Here is a 17,611-nt window from a genome sequence, read left to right on the forward strand (position 1 = left end):
GGCGAGGAAATTATGCAACAAGGCTGGCTACTCATGCTAGTCGTGCACGAAAGTTCGGATAAATGCGCAATGCAACTGATTGACACTACTGCATCTCTCTCCTGCGCAGCCGAAAAGTTGGAAATGGTACGGAAATTAGAAATGGAGAAAAAGTGGCGCTCCTCATTATTTCACTCCCTTCAGTACCTTACTGTATTCGTTTCCGCTTACCCCCACCCCCCACCCTGCGGTCCCCACTCGAGCTCTGTAGGAGAGAGCTACTGCACGCAGGGTAGCATATTTCGTGTGCGAGATTTTAAATTTATCCGAGATCCGAAAAAACCGTTCGTGACTTGGTCGCGAAATATTATAAAACTCAGCCAACAGGACTAACAAAAGGACTAGTCCAGGTGTAAGAAATTAAGTTGGAAAAAAATTGGTCGTAAAGATAACAAAGCTTTTTTTTTCGATATCTGAAAGCGGATGAAGCTCGAGTGAACATTTAAGATGGCCATTTTAACAATTTCTGAAAATATTGTTTAATGTTTTCAAAACATAAATATGCAAAAGAGGTAATTATACTGATTAGAAATTTTTCATTCGGAAAAACCAAAACATGCTTGGGATGAATAATAACCATCTTTAATCCTTGTAAGGCGCCACTTAAACAGACAGTAGCAATTTGCAAACAATTTTACGCCAAGGCCCATGCAATAGCTAAAAAATAAGTAAATTGGCCTTATACTTCGTTTAGACAAATCTAGCTTTTATCTGGCGGGGCTAATTTAAGAAAGCTGATGTGAAAATAGTAACAATAATATGCGCTCAGCCAATATCTGAATGTTAGGTTTCATTGCGTCTCATTTCATTAGGCCGACACACTTAATCTTTCACATAAATACTGTGTGCATATTAATATTCTATCTGTATTCTGATTTTTTAATTTGACTTGTTTACGGTTATTCTTTTCAGCCTACCACTATAAATGCATCAGCATTTTATCTCACTTGTTTAAATACTGTAACCGTTTTAAAAGACGATTACCTGTTTTTTTATGAACAGACTTGATGAGGTAATTTGTCCACCGTGAAGAGTTTCGAGTATCGATGTTTCGTGCGTTATCCCTTACTCAGAGCGAATCGCTCTGACGAAGGGCTAACGCTCCAAACTTCAGCACCGAATCCCTTTACGGTAGACAAATTACCTTATAAACTCTGCCGGATAAAATGGAACATTCTTTTCCTCTTCCCACCAAAGCAGCACTACAGTTTCTTTACAAAAACCAACCCCCTTATTTAATAGAAAACTAGTTTAGTCTAGCGAAAATATTCATTTGACAAATTTATTGAAATAATTTTCAGCTGCTCAATCAGTCGGTGTTCTACATCTTCGAGTTATTAGGCTTCATTTTGTTGCTCAGTTGTACTGAAGATAGGTGTTTTTCATCCGAAACATGTACTATAAACCTTCCGTGCTTTCTTTTTAATGTTTATAAAATTCAATTCCGTGTCAGCAAAAGGGATGCCGGCTCACCGCATTCAACACTAGAAACAAACCAAAATTAAGACCAAAATTAAAAGAGGATCTTTTCGCACCTATAACGTCTGATGAATGAAGAGCTATAGCAAGCTAACCAATCAAAATCTGGGGATTGTCATTTTTAATTCATCTAAAACAATGCATGAGGAAGCTAACCTTTTAATATTGACCTTCACTGCACGATAACGTCACCTTAACCATAACTCGATAATTTACCCGCAAGTTCAAAAACGGTGATAAAAGGCACCGGCGTACTTGCCTGTTTTAATAATTCGTTGGATGCGAAGGGAGATGAGACATGGTGCCATTAATAACTTTTCTGTACGTTTCTTTAAGTTGCCTAATTACCTTGAGTAACCTTTTGGTTATACTGGCGTTTAAAAGGACTCCGATCTTGAGAAAAGCCACCAATTTTTCTCTTGTTTCCTTGGCAGTGGCGGATTTATTCGTGGGTGTAATTGTTTTGCCTCTGAGAACTCTGGAAGCACAAACTTTCAACTGGACACGAAGCCTTTATTGGTGTCAATGTTCCCTCAGTTTAACTCTACTAAGCTTATCTGCTTCGGCGCTGAATCTTTCAATTGTCACAACTGAGCGTTATTTTGCCGTCATCCTACCACTACTATATCAAAGCAAAATCACTTCCCGGCGACTTTTTTACTCGATAATTTTTGTTTGGATCGTTGCGCTTCTGGTGTCGTTTTTACCATTCGTTGCTTTGAAGAGCACCACAGCTCAAGAACGAAGTCGCCAACATAAAATTTGCCGTTTTGCGGACACGATGAGCGCTGAATATCTGACTTTTTTTGTTTCCATTATCGTGTTAATTCCAACTTTGTTTATAAGTTACGCCTACATAAGGATGTATCGTGCTGCAAACAAGGTAAGACGCCGCTTAAAATCGCTGCAGGTGCCAAACGGAGGAGGGGACATCATGTCAGTCTTGAAGGAGTCCAAGGCCGCCAAGACGATTGGTGAGTTTGTAGACTTCACTGAACAACTCAGATCTACTTCTTTATTATACGGTGATGAATGAAATTTTAAATTAAAAAAAAAATAGAGAGAACAAGAGAGAGTTAAAAAAACGCAACAACTCTTTCAGGGATGTAAATTTCAATAACAAATAATCATATAGCAAGCCATGCCAACCGTCGCCAATTGGCGGCATGTCGGCTCTGATAACAACATCGATTTTTGCATTATTTATTTTTCTTTGTTTACTTTCCCCAAACATCCTCAATTGATACTTGAGCCAGACACCCGGTTTCTGCTGCTCGGGAACGAAACAAAGAAAATCTAAATGCAGTGTAAATGGCCGTACATCACGAAAAAAGGCATATTTTTTAGTTTCAGACAAGTCGCTGTTACCATTAAGGTAGCCACTGTTGTACAATTAATAACAAGATAACAAACAGCTCCTGCGGCGTGATAAATTGTTAGAACCATCATGTACTTAACAATAAATATTACCCTTCGAAATCGCGCGGAATATCCCCTGACACTTGACCGATGAGGCCGTAGGCCTAGTTGGCTAAAATCAGGGCGTATTCCGCAAGATTGAGCATTTTTCAACGGCAAAGCACAATTTTATTACAGAAAAGCTGAAGAAGATCTTTATTTTGTCATTTTCTCCCCGACGCACGAAATTACGTATATCGTAGGATATCTGTTGACTACCGACGACGAATATTCAGTGCACTATGACCATATTTGGGCATTGTTACAATGTGTTCAATAATAAGGCATGTAAACAGCACTACAGGAAAGGAAATAACACTAGGCAGCTTTCAGAATATGAATCGTCGCAGTGACTTTATCTACAAACTTTAAGGCAATTGTAAAATTCTTTATACTTCACAATAGTGAATTGTCATATTTTGGCGTTTGTTTTGTTTTGTTTGTTTGTTTGTTTTTTGCACAGACTCGACCACTTTGCATGCACTGAATAACGGTACCGCACAAGAAAGTACTTCATTTCAATTTTCAGAATTTTATCCACTGACTGAAACATTTCTACCGCCTTTATAAATAGTTGCTGATAATAAACGGCACCATTATTATAAGTCCAGTTCAGTAGCTTTCATTTAAATGGTACTGAGTTTTTTAACGGTTTTCATCATCAGACTCAAAACGTTTGATTATTTGGGTCCCACAACATCAGCAATTTTTGTTTAGTACTAACTAAACCGCCGTCTTCTGACCACACAAAAACACATTAATTTTTCAATCATATACTTTGTTCCCGACTAAGTCTGAGTCGCTTTATGTTGTAGAGTCGGAGAGTTATTGTATCCGGTCTCGTAGGTGAAACAGTTATAAACTGGTTTAAATCCTTTTCTAGTTGACAAAAAAAAAAAAAAGATTTTAAAGATTTACAATGCAACGTGCAACTTAGATGCGGCCACTTTTCTTGAGAGCAAGCATCCTTCATATATCATTTGTCTAAATTCACATCTCGGCTCGACCGGTGCGCTGCTAAAACTCGCCAACCAACCAGCAATCTTGCTAGATATCCAGATTAACCCGCCTCGAGTGGGCTCCCTTGACCCTGTAATCCTATTCTAACTGAATATTTTCCCTCATGAAAGTTTGCAAGTCGAATAAAAGCGACAACCGCACTTTTTTCTGCGTCTGTCAAGCTTTCTTGAGGTCAGTAATTGTTAAAGTAACCACTAACATGTTGATCAACCTTTCTTTCCAGGTATAGTAGTTGGTGTGTTTTACCTGTGTTGGATTCCATTCATGATTGCCGTGGTTCTGAGCGCATTTTTCAAGAATCTCATAACTCCAGTTGTGGTCTTGGTAATATCTACACTCGTCTACAGCAATTCTGCTATGAACCCAGTCCTCTACGGTTACTTGAATCGCGACTTCCGTTTGGCTTACAAGAAACTATTTTCCAGGATTTCTTGTCCGTGTAAAAGGGTCCATGTTCACCAGGAAAGAAGTTATGATATATCAGAAATGTCAGTTCACGAGCTCACACTTTCTCAACAAGTGCGAGGAATATATATCACCGAAACCAGTAGACCTTGAAACTGACTTTACAACGAAATGGAGCATTAGCGAAAGACTGGTTGTGTACGAGCACTTTTTGCTTGGCCAGTTTTCTGACGATTTTGGCTTGTTCGTGTGTTAAGGGTAAACAAGCTTCCAGCGTCATCCAATTTAATTGTCATGCAGTTTAAAAACTGGAGAGAGTCGTCGAAGAAACGCTTGAAAAATGTTGTCATACGCATGACAATTTAAAACTTCCAAACGGAGACTTGCCCCGCCGTTTACAGCTATAGTTCGCATATTTGTTTGCTAAAGCCCGACCCTTAGCTGTAAACTAACCGCCACAAGGACGTTTCCACTTAGCCTCGAGGAAGCAGGGATGGTGCAGTGGTGAGACCAGTGTGGCCCGGGTTTGATTCACCGACACGACGTCATAGGCGGGCTGAGTTCGTTGTTCGTTCTTGTTCTTGCTTCAAGAGGTTTTTCTCCGGGTCCTCCGGTTTTCCCTCTCTTCAAAAACAAACATTTGTACGTTGCAATTCGATCCGGAATCCGAGGGCCACAGGTTTGTTGGTCTCTAGAATATTAAGTGCTACCTCCGCTAAACAAAATCGATTTATAATCCTGGCTCGTTAAACAAAGTCGATTTATTGTTTAGACTTAGTGGATGGAACATAACAGTCTCATTCAATAATATTTTCCCACATGTTGGTTGATTTTTTATCACAATATCGTCGGTAGGTCGTCCTCCAAATAAATGCCTCCTTTCGATTAAAGTAAACTAAGCATCAGAAAAGACAACTTGTGGACGTTAAGCTCCGTTATACGACAAACGAAAGCACTACTGATATGGGCACGCGCAGTGCGCCTATGCTTATTTTACGCCAGTTGGTCTTTACAGACACTAAACTACCACATTGTCTCTCTTCAATGAGGTGCATGTATATAAATGGGTAGATGCCAGTCAGGGTTAGCAGTAAGTCGCTACACAGAGGGAATAGTTTAAAGGACCTATTAAGAAATGTAAATAAAAAATTATAACTACAGTTAAAATATTAAACTTACAAATTAATTAGAACTGTACAAAATATAGACTTAACTAAATCACGTGCATAAAAACAAGTTAAAATCCTTTAAAATAAGAATTGCACTTTAGTTTATAACATTTTAGAGTTTTTTCATTAGCTTTGATCTAAATATATTTTCAGTGGAATCAGTTTGACAATTTTCTGAAATTTTTTGAACATAATGAAAAGTCCAAGCTTGAAGGCTTGGGGAGTAATGAATGGAGCAGGGACTCGGTGGTCCTAGGAGATTAATTATCGGAAATCTTTAAGTTGTCCTGTCTCTTTTTGTTTTTGTGGTTGTTGTTGTTTTCACGTTCAATCTGATCACGGTATGTTTAATTCTCTTGCGTACAGTCAATTTTCTGAATCTGAGACAACAATAAACCGATTTTTGATTCGATATTCACACTGAGGCTTAGAAGACACAAACAAACTCACATGTTTATTCATCTCTAATGTTCAATTTTAATATTTCGAAAGAATGCATATTACAACGACGTGGGTATGGTGTGCTGGGCGACGTTTAACATTTGAATATTAAACGGCTGTAAAAACGTCTATCTATAGCATTATACATTCAAATAAATCATCTTCATCGTCATTAATTGTTTCATGTCTCCTACTGGGGTATTGGGCTGCTTCCTTCTCGTCTCCGGAGAGATATGTCTTCTGCAAATGTCGCTACCTCCGACCAGTCGTATTCTGAATGCTCTGTCTTTATCCCCTCTTTATGAAAAAAATCAACCGTCGAAACGGGACTTGTAATTTCCAAGTCCAGCAGTCAGAACTCTGGTATGCTTCTTTTTCTCAACCAATGAGATTTGCTCGATCGCGTTTTCCAGTTTCCCGCTTTCTGGTTGGTTCATTGCGTTGTTTATATTTCTCACGATTGGTTAGAGTAAGGGAAGTGGTCAAAGCCACAATTCTCGAACAGGGCCCACCATACCAAAAAATAGATGGTGGTCTCTGCCTGCACCTTCCCCTTCCCCCTTCCTCAACCTTAAAAGATGGTGTCTTTATTACATATCCACCCCTCTACCCAGCAGTAAAAAATGACAATGAGATCCAAACTTTACTTTTCTTGTTTATCTGGCAATGGTGACTCTTGCTAGCAGATTATTTCTGAGTCAACTGAAATTTTAAAGCCCACAAAATTTGTCGGTAAAGTTCATGAGATAAGAGGTGTCTTTGATAACCCCCCTACCCCAGACAAGGTGGGTCCTCTTCGAACAAACTTCTTATGACCAGTGTCCTTACCTTAGTTTTGGTTTTACGACACTCAAATCAACACCGCTCTTAATTAAACACAGTAGAGCTACTACCATGTCTAAACTCCGGCCAGTTTTCCACGTGTTTACTCAATACCAAGCGTGTCTCTTTCCACGATGAACGAGAGATTAATAATCGTCAGTAACTACTACAAGAAATCAGTCATTGCCGCGATCCCATAATGCACTCGGGCAGTAACCGTTTGTCGACCTAGCTGACAGGGACGCGCGGGTCTTGGGACGAGAATGACGTGAGAAGATAAGCCACTTGTTGAAGCTTGGCGGTTTAGGTCACCTGCAGATACGGGTGACTACAACGGAACCAAAACAAGACTGGAGATCTAATAAGTGACGCTAGTTTGAGAAACCTCTGTGTACATATGATTTTAGACTAATTTTTGGACTCAAATTCAGCAGGCATTTTACTCGCAAGGTTGAATTTTTGGCATGATTCGAGAGAACGTTCTTGTAAAAGCTGCTAAAGGTAAGATTAGTGCTAGTGTTATTAGCTCATGCATGTCGGTTTCGCTTCATGTATTGCGGCTCTGGCTGATCGTATTGCAATCACGTTCCTTTTGATGGTTAAAACAACTAATACTTAGCTAGATAACGAACGATAACAATCCGCATCTCAAAGATATCACTTTTGCAAAAGCCGCAAGATAAGGCCTGCTGTTTTTACCCTCCTTCTATTGTTGGACTCAATCACAGTTTGGCATTCCGACAGATCTGACTTGTATTTCACCGGTAAATTAAGTAACCTGGATTTGCTAGTTTCTCTCTTGGAACCACCGCTTTTCTTTGAACCTCTTGTGGCGTAAAATCATTCCTCGATTTAATTGTTTCAAACAAGCTTTTTTCCCTGCTTTGTTTGCTGTTTGTTTAATTAATTTATTTTTCTTTCATTAAACCGACTGCTTCAGAAAAACACTATAGAAGGTCAGCTGTTAAAATAGTTCAACCGGTAATCCGAGTTTAGTCAAATAGCTTTCTGTAGGACTTGAACAATTCTATTAGATCAAGGGACTGTGTTCGTCGCAGAAAGGAATTTAACAAATTCAGTCCACTCGCTGGACCGGCTAACGAAAATTATTCTCTAAATTATTCGGCTGTGAGCTTTAAACGCACGCTTTACTAAATAATTTTCGTACCTTTATTCAACGTCTTTGACCTACATCATCCAGCAATCCGTGCAGAATATAACACTCACTTATCAGTATATTTCTTGCAATTGTAAGGTGTTTTAGAATGGTACTTGTTGTTTTCTAAACGAAATATGAAGTGACCTTAATGAATCCGATTCAGAAGTCGAAAATAATATACACTGACATGGATTACATTGATAAACACAATCAGTGTGATACACTGTACCTGAAAACTGATCGAAACTAACATTGAACGTTCACATGTTCAAGGTGTAGTACAATCCTTTCAGACCAAAGATCAGACTGATATATATTATAAATTCCTCTTACCAAATAATGCACATTTGCATTAGGTTGGATTGGAGAATTTGGTGTTACATCAAGCTGCTTTCACCTTCATGCTCACGACTATTTGGCGAAGGGCGACTAGTTTGTCACAAACAATGTATCCAGTGTAAAAAATGCAAATATTTATTTTAATTCGTTACAAGCGATAACCGTAGCAAGCTTTAAACAAGTGTAACTATTTTTCAGGCCCCAGTTGTTCAAAGGCCGGATAACTTTATCCGCTGGATAAGGCACTATTCATGCTCCAAAATATACTTCACGTTAAACGTTGTCCAAGGTTTTCGTACACTTCAAAACCCTGTGGTCAGAGTGTGCATATTCACTTGTACAAGAGGAAATACTGAAATCTTTGCCCAGATTGAAACTGTCGGATAGTGACTTATCCACAGGATAAAGTCATCCGACCTTTGAACAACTGGAGCCAGGGGTAGCAGAAAAAAGGGTATAAGTTTTTCAGTCGACATTTCGGAAACCTCAAAAGTTTTCTCGAAAAAGGTTTAAATGTTTAAGGAAAATGTCTGAAATTCAGGCAATAGCCCGATTGAGAAAACACGACAATATTTCTGGCGAAAAATAGCTCGCCTTTCCTCTCGGAAGTTGTATGAAAAGAACGTGCCCTTGAAAAATGGCCCGGCCTATCCTAAGGACGCAAGATCATAGCTCTTCAGATAAGTTGGGGGTGGGGGTGGGTGAGGGTGGTGATGACAAAATGAAAGTCGGTTATGGTCCACCCATATATTGTATGATGACACCCATAAACGGACAATCAATTTGTTCAGATATTTTTATCAGTTAATGAAGAATTGGTGATACACCAAACTGTAACGGTTAATACATTACTAAACTTTATCCCATTTGCGGATTCCACTCATGTCTCAGACATTTTATTTGCAGCGAATAACTTTGCCGCACCCATTTTCCAAAAAAACTGATCGATATTTACCAATGCTATCACATCACTAGCTTTACGGGTTGTGTTAAACAAACAGTAAACTGGTCAAAACTCGGAAATTACAGCTTGCAAAAGTCGTTAGTCCTTTGAAAAGAATTGCCATTTGATGAAAATAATCGTTGACTGAACGACTACAACAATAACGTCTTAGCTTCTTGCTTGACATTCAATTGTTCTAAGTTATTTTGTTGTTATACCTAATTGTTCAAGCTGATCATGTGTTGAAAAAAACTGTCATTTGTCGAATGCTAGGTCTAATGGCCGGCGAATTTTCGCGCCATTTCAGCCTAAGGAAGAGGATCTCTTGCCTTTCCGCCAAATGTCCGCTGTGATTCTGACTCTCACCCAATCACAAGCCGTTTAACTACTCATACCTGTAAGATATGTTACGTAACGTTCACTTTATAATTTATTAATTAATTACTCCTTGGAGCGTGAAATGCCTTCAAATCGTTTAACCAATGTAAAACGTAAAGTGAAAGAGGATTGAATTGATTAAACTAAACCCTGATCTTATTTGTAACGTTTATGCTAATGAAACTAACACGAACTAGAACCTTCTTCAAGTACACCTAAGTGCAACATCGAATTAAAGTGAAAGCGCGCATGGGTTATATTTACCATTGACGTTACTTTAATATTGCCTCGCCATTGGGTCTAATAAAGCTCAGAGTTACGCCACCTCAGTTCTACAACAACAGCGTATTTCAATTGACATTTAAACTGTTGACAGTTAACGTGTCTCCATATCTGGTTTCGTGCTACGCCTAGTGCTGATTTCAATTCGCTTTGTGACAACGAAGACGGTTGCAGAACTGCTAAAAATAATATAATACCTTTGGGAGGAGTTGAAGCGAAGGTAACAATTGTGATCAGACCACGTAAATACAAGTAGTTTGTGTCAAGTTAGAATAGGGAACAAGCTGGATTTTCTAAACTACATGTATTGCGGTCGGCTGATTTGTTTGGGTGGGGTGTTGAAATTATTAGAAGAAGTAATATTACATTTGCATGTATAGTTCAGGCAATGCTGACTCAAACCCCGATCCAATGAGCAATGTACCTTCATTTTTTTTCCTGCTGTACAAAAAAAAGACATCACATACGAAGATGTCAGTTTTTCAACGTTTAAATGGTAGCTTCAATTTTACCACATACAGCGTTACTTATTTTATTCAACAATATAATTACATAAACCAACGCTGGTGGTACTTAGACTCAATAAGTATGTTCTTGATAATATTACTAAACCAATCGCAAGGTCAACTAATATTACAATTGTCATCATTTTTACTGCTGATAGTCTTAAATGAACTTACCAGACAACTTAGTGAATGGCAGATCGAAATTTGGTAGCCGTTCTAATTCTGTATCAGTCTTCAAATTGAAAGACACTGAGTAGACTATATTTTTATAATCGACCGGCAATAATTGCGTTCAATAATTGTTAAGAAGTTACATATTAATTATCTTTATCCCACTTGTCAGTTTACCGTTCAAGGTCGGTTAAGGTGACATCAAAACGAGCGAATTATTTCCATCTGCTACAAAACTGCCCCTTTATATTTTATAAAGAATCCTAATCTGGAACTCAGTCAATCCACGTTGCTAACTGTGTACTGTGTACGGCTGACAGCTCAACTGAGTGTGAAGTGACAATCTATTAAATTGACCTGTCAAAATATTCCTTTCATTCTCAAGTAAAAATATTGTAATTGCACCTGAAGGGGAACGAAAAATAATGAGCGATAAAAACTGCTGAATAATCTGTTAACAGTTGAGTGCCAAGGTATAATCCAGTTCTCTTACAGCTATCCTTGTTTGTACTGAGAGCGTTCAAACGTTACCGTCTACCGGCGTGTTGTCGGTAGGAAAAAATATTAAAGGAGATGAGTATTGACTGAGTGGGCCATCCTTAAGTGATAAATCAATTACCTTATTGATGTAGGATGACTCTATCACTGATAATATCAAACCATTTGAAAGCCGAGAAAATTGGACGATGTTACACGTATTATCGGCTTAACGTCTGCATCTCACTGACATTCGTTTCTGTTCGTCATTTTTTGTCTTAAGATTTCCAGATCTTTCCTCAGAGACTGAATTTCAGTCTTGATTTGGCTCTGGAACAGATGAAGGAAATTCTGACTAAACATTAGTCAGGTTTCCTAGACTGAAATGAAACCACAACAAGGAGAGAAACAGCCGGAAAAAGCGTCAAGCATAAAGCTTGGTAAAGGTAGGCATAGCTATCAGCCTGTGGTTGCACTGATTTTACACATAATCGTAAATAAATAAAAAACAGTCGGGTACTTTATAACTTTAGAGTAGTCTTTCACTTCTCTCAGGAAGAGTAGCCGTGAGCGCCGATAATAATAGCAAAGGTTAGCTGAAATTAGTAATTTACAGAACGGAACAGACTGTTACATGCAAAAGTCGCTACACTGTATTGCTGTATTGTACCTTGGATAGCAGATGATTTTGGCAAGAATAATATAGTTCTAATCGCTGCACCACGGTACATGGTTATAATAAATCAGACAATTTTTGAGCTACGGCAATTCTAAGATTCTGGTAGACACCATTGACTACAAGGCTTGATTTTCACAATGCCTTATAATGCTCCTTTCGTTATTTTAAGCATCTCGCATACTGAATTGTGCAGACGAACTATACCAGTCGTGAAATACGCTGATTCGACACTTCAGCATATTCGATCCCCCACGACATCTAAATTTTTGAAGCCTGGTACGCTAGCGCCGGAGTTGACCGTTAAATGCCCCTTGCCAAAAACAAATGTTCGAGGCAAGGGAAATAATTGACTTGACCTCACTCCGGTGGGCTTAGAAGCTCATGTAGCTTTTGCTCGGTGTTGCAGATTCTGGGCGAGTAAAAGTCTTTGTGAGGGTACGTCCACCTCGTCCTCATGAAAGCAGCCGCAAAGATCTGATAGCTGTAAATGTCCAAGAGCTCTCTCAGGTAAGTTAAGTTTCAAAATACAAACAGTGCACAGAAGGGTCTAGGAAAGGGTTAGACGTAGACTGGAGCATGTGCTAGCCTCGTCCCCAAGGAGAGGGGAAAGGCTGGTCAGCGGAAGTCTCCCACATAAGAACAGCGAAGAACAGGAAGAACAACTGCAAAATATCATTTTATTTACTGTTTTGTCTTTTTTTATTGGTGTAAATGGCTCTAAACAATGACTATATGAACGGAGAGGGGAGAGAAGCTCTTCCAGTTGCCTACATCACAAGGAAAGAGTCATTCTGTGCAAGCCATCGACTACACAATCCCAAACTAAGCGACGAAGAAAACAGATCGATATTCGACAAATGCAATAACAAGAACGGGCATGGCCACAATTACACGATCAAGATTACTGTTTGTGGGACTGTTGATCCCAATACCGGCATGGTTATGAACCTGACAGATTTAAAGAAGCATATGCACAGCGTGTTGGATCCTCTCGACCACAAAAACTTGGATGTTGATATTCCTTACTTCGTGGATGTTTGCTCAACAGCTGAAAATATCTCTGTTTACATTTGGAATCGCTTGTCGAAACTGTTACCAGAGGGGTCTTTGTTTGAAGTGAAAGTCAAAGAAACTGGCAAGAATTCTGCTTACTACAGAGGCGAGCGAAGAAACTGAAGATTATACATGTATTTATGCCCGGGGTAGTCAATCGATAATATCGATAATCGATAGCATTCGATAACAATCGATAAAAATCGATTAATTTTTTCGAAATTCGATAAAATTCGATAAAATATTATCGAAACTGAATTATCGTTCCAATTTTTTGAAACGGCAACACCAAAAGATATTAAAGAACTCGCAGAGACACTTAAAACAACTTCCCTGTTCGTAAAACGATATAAATTGCTTCATCTTTTCTACAAACTTTTAGTATTACTCAGCGTGTGTTGTATTTGAATGAAATCCGATATAGATCCCTGGTTGATTATTCCACTGTTTTATTTATTTGCTGATGTAACACAATCGCACGCTCGTTGCTCTTTCACCCAGTCTTTAAAGGGAAATATTTTCGTGATTTTTTTTACTAAAAATATAAACAAATCATCTAGACGCCCTCGCGCTCCCCATATTTCTTAGGTTAAACATGGTTTCAAAACCAACGGAACAAAGGAAGAGAAAAAATTTAGACCACAATCTTGAAGCCGAGAACCCGGAAAAGGAAAAATAATTTACGTTTGTAATCGAACCCGGTTAATTGAACAATAAAATCAGGAAGAAAATCATAATGCAGTCTCTTTGGTCTCTTGTACAATGCTTGTCAACAAATCATTTCATTGCCGCCTTTGAAATCTGCATTTAAAGGGTCACAATCAAACGCTCCCTCAACGGAAACAGGATAAGTTTTATCGATTCAATAACGATAGATGAATCCGATAAAATCGATAACATTACATTTCGTCGGCGTTTTATCGATTGACCGATAAAATCAATATCATTTAAGTTCAATTTATCGATAGATATCGATTTATCGAATGATTTTCCGATATCAATTTTTAGCGATTGACTACCCCGGGACTTATGATGGGCGGTGATGGGATATGCCCTTGCAGATTATTTAATTAGAATAAGAATTTATGCTGCTTGAACATATTTATTGGTATATATATGTCTCATTCTTGAAAACTGAAAAAAAGGAGGAGCGTCACAAAAGTATGCCTAGACATGGCCATATAGCCTGAGGATTTTTAGCCAGGTATTCTACAGTTACTCCACTCGAATCATTTGTATACTGGACACATTTAATGATCTAAGCTCATCTTTAAAATTTGTGATCAAATACAGATAAAGTTCTTAGTAAGAAGTAACACTCAGGTTTAGTGTGAGTATAGATTGAAGCAAATGTGTTATTTTGCACACCCATTGACCAGTTATACTGATTGAATATTTTGCATCAATAGTTATATTTAAGTCTCATGAATTTAAGGACGGTGCCCGCTGATAAAGAAGTACTTTCGTGTGGATTATGACTATGCTGGGAAAGCAGATCTCAGCAAGGGCTATTGAAATCGAAAAAGAAAATTGGGGGTAACCACGCATTTTTCAGAGGTAATTAAGCATCAATTATTCTTTAAAACAGTAAAATACAAAGCAATGTATGGCATTTTTTTTTTCCAAATTGAAGCTTTATTATCTCTGAAAAATGCATGGTTACCCCAAATTTTCTTTTTGAATACCAAAAGCATTTGCCAAGTTCTGCTTTCTCTGCATAGTTGTAAACTGCGCAAAAATATCCCAGAATTGGCAGGTGCCACCCATAGGAAACCCGAGTACCTCGAGATGCGCTGAGTGGATGCACAGTAACAAAAGTAGGCACCATTCTTAAGTTAATTTTGGAATAAACATGAATGGCATTTGGAAAGGTTAAGGATTTGTATCGTTTGGTTGAAATTTAAACAGAGACAAATTAGGGTACATTATTTTCTCAAAAAGTTGTAAAGCAAATTTATCAATAAATAAAAAGGTTTCAGTTGAGTTTGAATTCAGGTCCATAGCAATGGTAAGCAGTGACCCTAACCTGATGCCAATACTAACAATGTACATACTAATAAATGCTAAAATCCATACTAGTTTTCCCATTTCTTGAACCTAACTCAAGTGAGTTTGAACCCAAATTAGCTCAAAGTTATAAATTTCATGGTCCCATTTACAAAAGTTGTAAAGGGGATGAAAAATGGACTTAAATGATTACACGCTTCCATTAGCCTTTACAAACTCAAAATGATCTTGTTTTTACATAATTTACTGAGGACGGAATCTCCTGTTACAACATGAGTAAAGGTTTTGTTATGCACCTATTAATTAAGCCATGGGGAGGGGTGGGAGATGATGGACAGGTGTGGAGCGTTTTTAAATCTGTTAAAACAGATTTCTTTGTTTTGGCAAATCACCTCAAGTGATTCAGCCCAGTCTGAGAGTACCTGTCTGGGTAAACAGCTGTAAGAGTATAATAATGCAATTTTTGTCTTCAGGAGCCACATGTTGATTTTTTCAGTGGATAGTTATAATTTTCGCCGGATTTTTTTGCATGTTTCCCCAAGACCCTGTTAAGGCTCATTCTGATAACCAACTGCTTGAAAACTGGTGAAATAACATGAAGTGAAATTGCAATCTCATGTATTTTCTCGTTTATTTATTTATCAATTATCTAATTGACTAAATTAATTTATTATTTCAGATTCATGTTTCAGATCCAAGGCACAGCTGGGAAAAAACCTTTAATTTTGATCATGTATTCCCGAAAGAGTCCACGAACCAAGAGGTGTGTTTTCCTTACCTGTCAATCAACAAAACTTCAACACTGTTGAGTTTTAACCAGGGGACATTCGATGCTTCATTGTATAAGGGATTATGAAAAGTGCCAAATCTGACCAGAAATTAGCGGCTTCCTTAATTTCACTTTCTGGCCGACATATTAGCTTGCGACAATGACAAAAACTGGTATATAATCTCCCATTTGACACACTCTTAAAGTGTCGATTACTTTTACAGTGCAACGAACTCGGAGCCACCCAACATTGATCGGGCAATCACAGGTCGCGTTTACAAAAAAAGGAGTCTGGCTTTGGTAGTATGTAAACCAATCAAAAATGAGAACATTTTTTTAAATTTCAAAGTGTTGGTTTTTTCGGTGATCCCGGTTGTGTTCGTTGCGCTGTAAAGTTGTTGACGCCTTTTTTTACAAATTGAAAATCCATGAATTTTTAAGTGTCAATCCTGAAATGACAATTTGGGGTCAAATTTGAACGGCTGCTTTCATTGAAGAAACCTGAGTTCAACCTTACAATATAACTGGTCGAGTGAGTTGAGGGGTATGAGCAGGGCCGTAGCCAGAAAAAAATAAGGACTGAGGCAATACCCATGGTTCAATTCCCGGCCTAGCAATTTAGGGTCTTTATGATGATTACGTTTAAACAAAACACTGGGATCAAACCTTATTTGACAAAAATTCCGCTAAGAGCCCTTAAGGCCATCTAGACCTAGAGATCGAGGTGAATTTTTTTTTTTTTTGGGGGGGGGGGGGGAGGGGGCTATTTAAATGCTACTTTAGGGGCTCTGTGTTCTTGTATGCGGCTGTTTAATGTGTTTGTTGGCGGTTTGTTTCTACAGGAAGGCCTTAGATAACAACGACCTAAACCAGGTTTGCCTGACCAGAGATTTCGTGAAAAGAAGGGTTTATAGGGGGGGGGGGGGGGTGCTCAGTCTCGCAGGCTCATAAAACTTGGTCTCGGCCGTTCTCATTTGAGGATTTTCATTTCTAAATGGCAACGAAGTTAGCTGTTAAATGCCAGCGTTATTCGCCTTCGCCCGCTAGCATGCCACCGCTGTAGAGGCTCGAGCGGGTCCACAGGGATTTCGCAGTGGACATAGGCTAATGCAAGGCCATTCAGCCTGTTAGAGCCCATCAACGAACGGTACCAGGTCTTCAACCTGTGGAGAGGGCTTAACCTGCGCTCGCACGAACAGCTTCCTGTACTTAGTGGCGTTGCCGCCTGTCCGGTTTTTGTCTCTACAATTTTAAAACTTCTTTCCGACTATCTCCGGTGGCTTCGTCACTGACACAACCATCTCTACCAGATAAAATGAAAGACAAATTTGCTTCGCTGAATATATACTAGTAATGGCAAAACAAGGTTAAATTTTGGTTCGATTATTGAGAAGAACTGAAAGCATGTTATGAGAGCAACTACTTTCCGCTTTCTTTGAAAAAAGCTGTTGATAGAACGCTGCATTTTGATATATTTTTCTCACTCAGAACAGAGAAGACAGAAGACTCGAGAAATGGCGTAAAAACACATGAAAACAAGACAGTTTTCTTTGGGAAGCCGCTGCCTGGTTGGCATGAATTTTTGCTTAATTTTTCTTACCTGTAATTCAGGGCACTGCCTGATTCGCGTTATCATTCAACATAATATCATGTTGCGTTAACATTTTTTTTTTTACTTATTTAACTGTTTGTGAATTTGTCAACAATGACTGAGGCAAGTGCCTCGGTTTGCCTCATACTGGCTACGGCCCTAATGAGGAAGTTTCATTCGATCGTTACAACTATGGTACCTTAAAAAATAAATTTACTCAAATGTAAATACTACAATGCAAGCGTTTTCTCTTTTCAGGTATGCAGTACTGTAAGCAGACCCCTGGTTAAAGCTGCTCTAAATGGATTCAACGGAACGCTGATGGCGTACGGACAGACAGGATCAGGTCTGGTGCCTGCGGGTATTTTTGTGTTATGATTAAAATTAATTAAGGTAGAGCCAAAAATATGAAATTCTTGGGAAA

The 17,611-nt window shown here is 38.6% G+C and overlaps 3 protein-coding genes across 4 annotated transcripts in view; all 3 read left to right on the forward strand.

Moving 5' to 3' along the window:
* The first annotated feature begins 1,729 nt into the window (after positions 1 to 1,729).
* Positions 1,730 to 5,689, forward strand: LOC146464777 (beta-1 adrenergic receptor-like). Its single transcript, XM_085129355.1, has 2 exons — positions 1,730 to 2,492; positions 4,220 to 5,689. Exons 1-2 carry the CDS (start codon positions 1,817 to 1,819, stop codon positions 4,552 to 4,554), a joined length of 1,011 nt encoding a protein of 336 aa, XP_084985481.1. The 5' UTR covers positions 1,730 to 1,816; the 3' UTR covers positions 4,555 to 5,689.
* A 1,489-nt stretch (positions 5,690 to 7,178) lies between these two features.
* The window catches only part of LOC146464778 (uncharacterized), a 29,986-nt gene continuing 19,553 nt past the window's right edge, over positions 7,179 to 17,611 (forward strand). The window contains exons 1-5 of one of the 2 annotated variants that reach the window (XM_085129230.1): positions 7,179 to 7,334; positions 11,372 to 11,534; positions 12,174 to 12,274; positions 15,507 to 15,590; positions 17,446 to 17,533. In XM_085129230.1, the coding sequence (XP_084985356.1) occupies positions 11,474 to 11,534; positions 12,174 to 12,274; positions 15,507 to 15,590; positions 17,446 to 17,533 (334 nt within the window). In that variant the 5' untranslated portion in view covers positions 7,179 to 7,334; positions 11,372 to 11,473. Of the gene's footprint in view, positions 7,335 to 11,339; positions 11,535 to 12,173; positions 12,275 to 15,506; positions 15,591 to 17,445; positions 17,534 to 17,611 lie in introns of those variants that run through there. The other variant, XM_085129231.1, reaches the window with a different exon arrangement.
* Positions 12,380 to 17,508, forward strand: LOC146464779 (6-pyruvoyl tetrahydrobiopterin synthase-like). The gene is made up of 2 exons (XM_085129232.1): positions 12,380 to 15,590; positions 17,446 to 17,508. The coding sequence occupies exon 1, from the start codon at positions 12,479 to 12,481 to the stop codon at positions 12,941 to 12,943; it is 465 nt and encodes a 154-aa protein (XP_084985358.1). The 5' UTR covers positions 12,380 to 12,478; the 3' UTR covers positions 12,944 to 15,590; positions 17,446 to 17,508.

Source organism: Pavona decussata, unplaced genomic scaffold (assembly GCF_977016875.1).
Source record: "Pavona decussata unplaced genomic scaffold, jaPavDecu1.1 SCAFFOLD_161, whole genome shotgun sequence".
Lineage (NCBI taxonomy): Eukaryota > Metazoa > Cnidaria > Anthozoa > Scleractinia > Agariciidae > Pavona > Pavona decussata.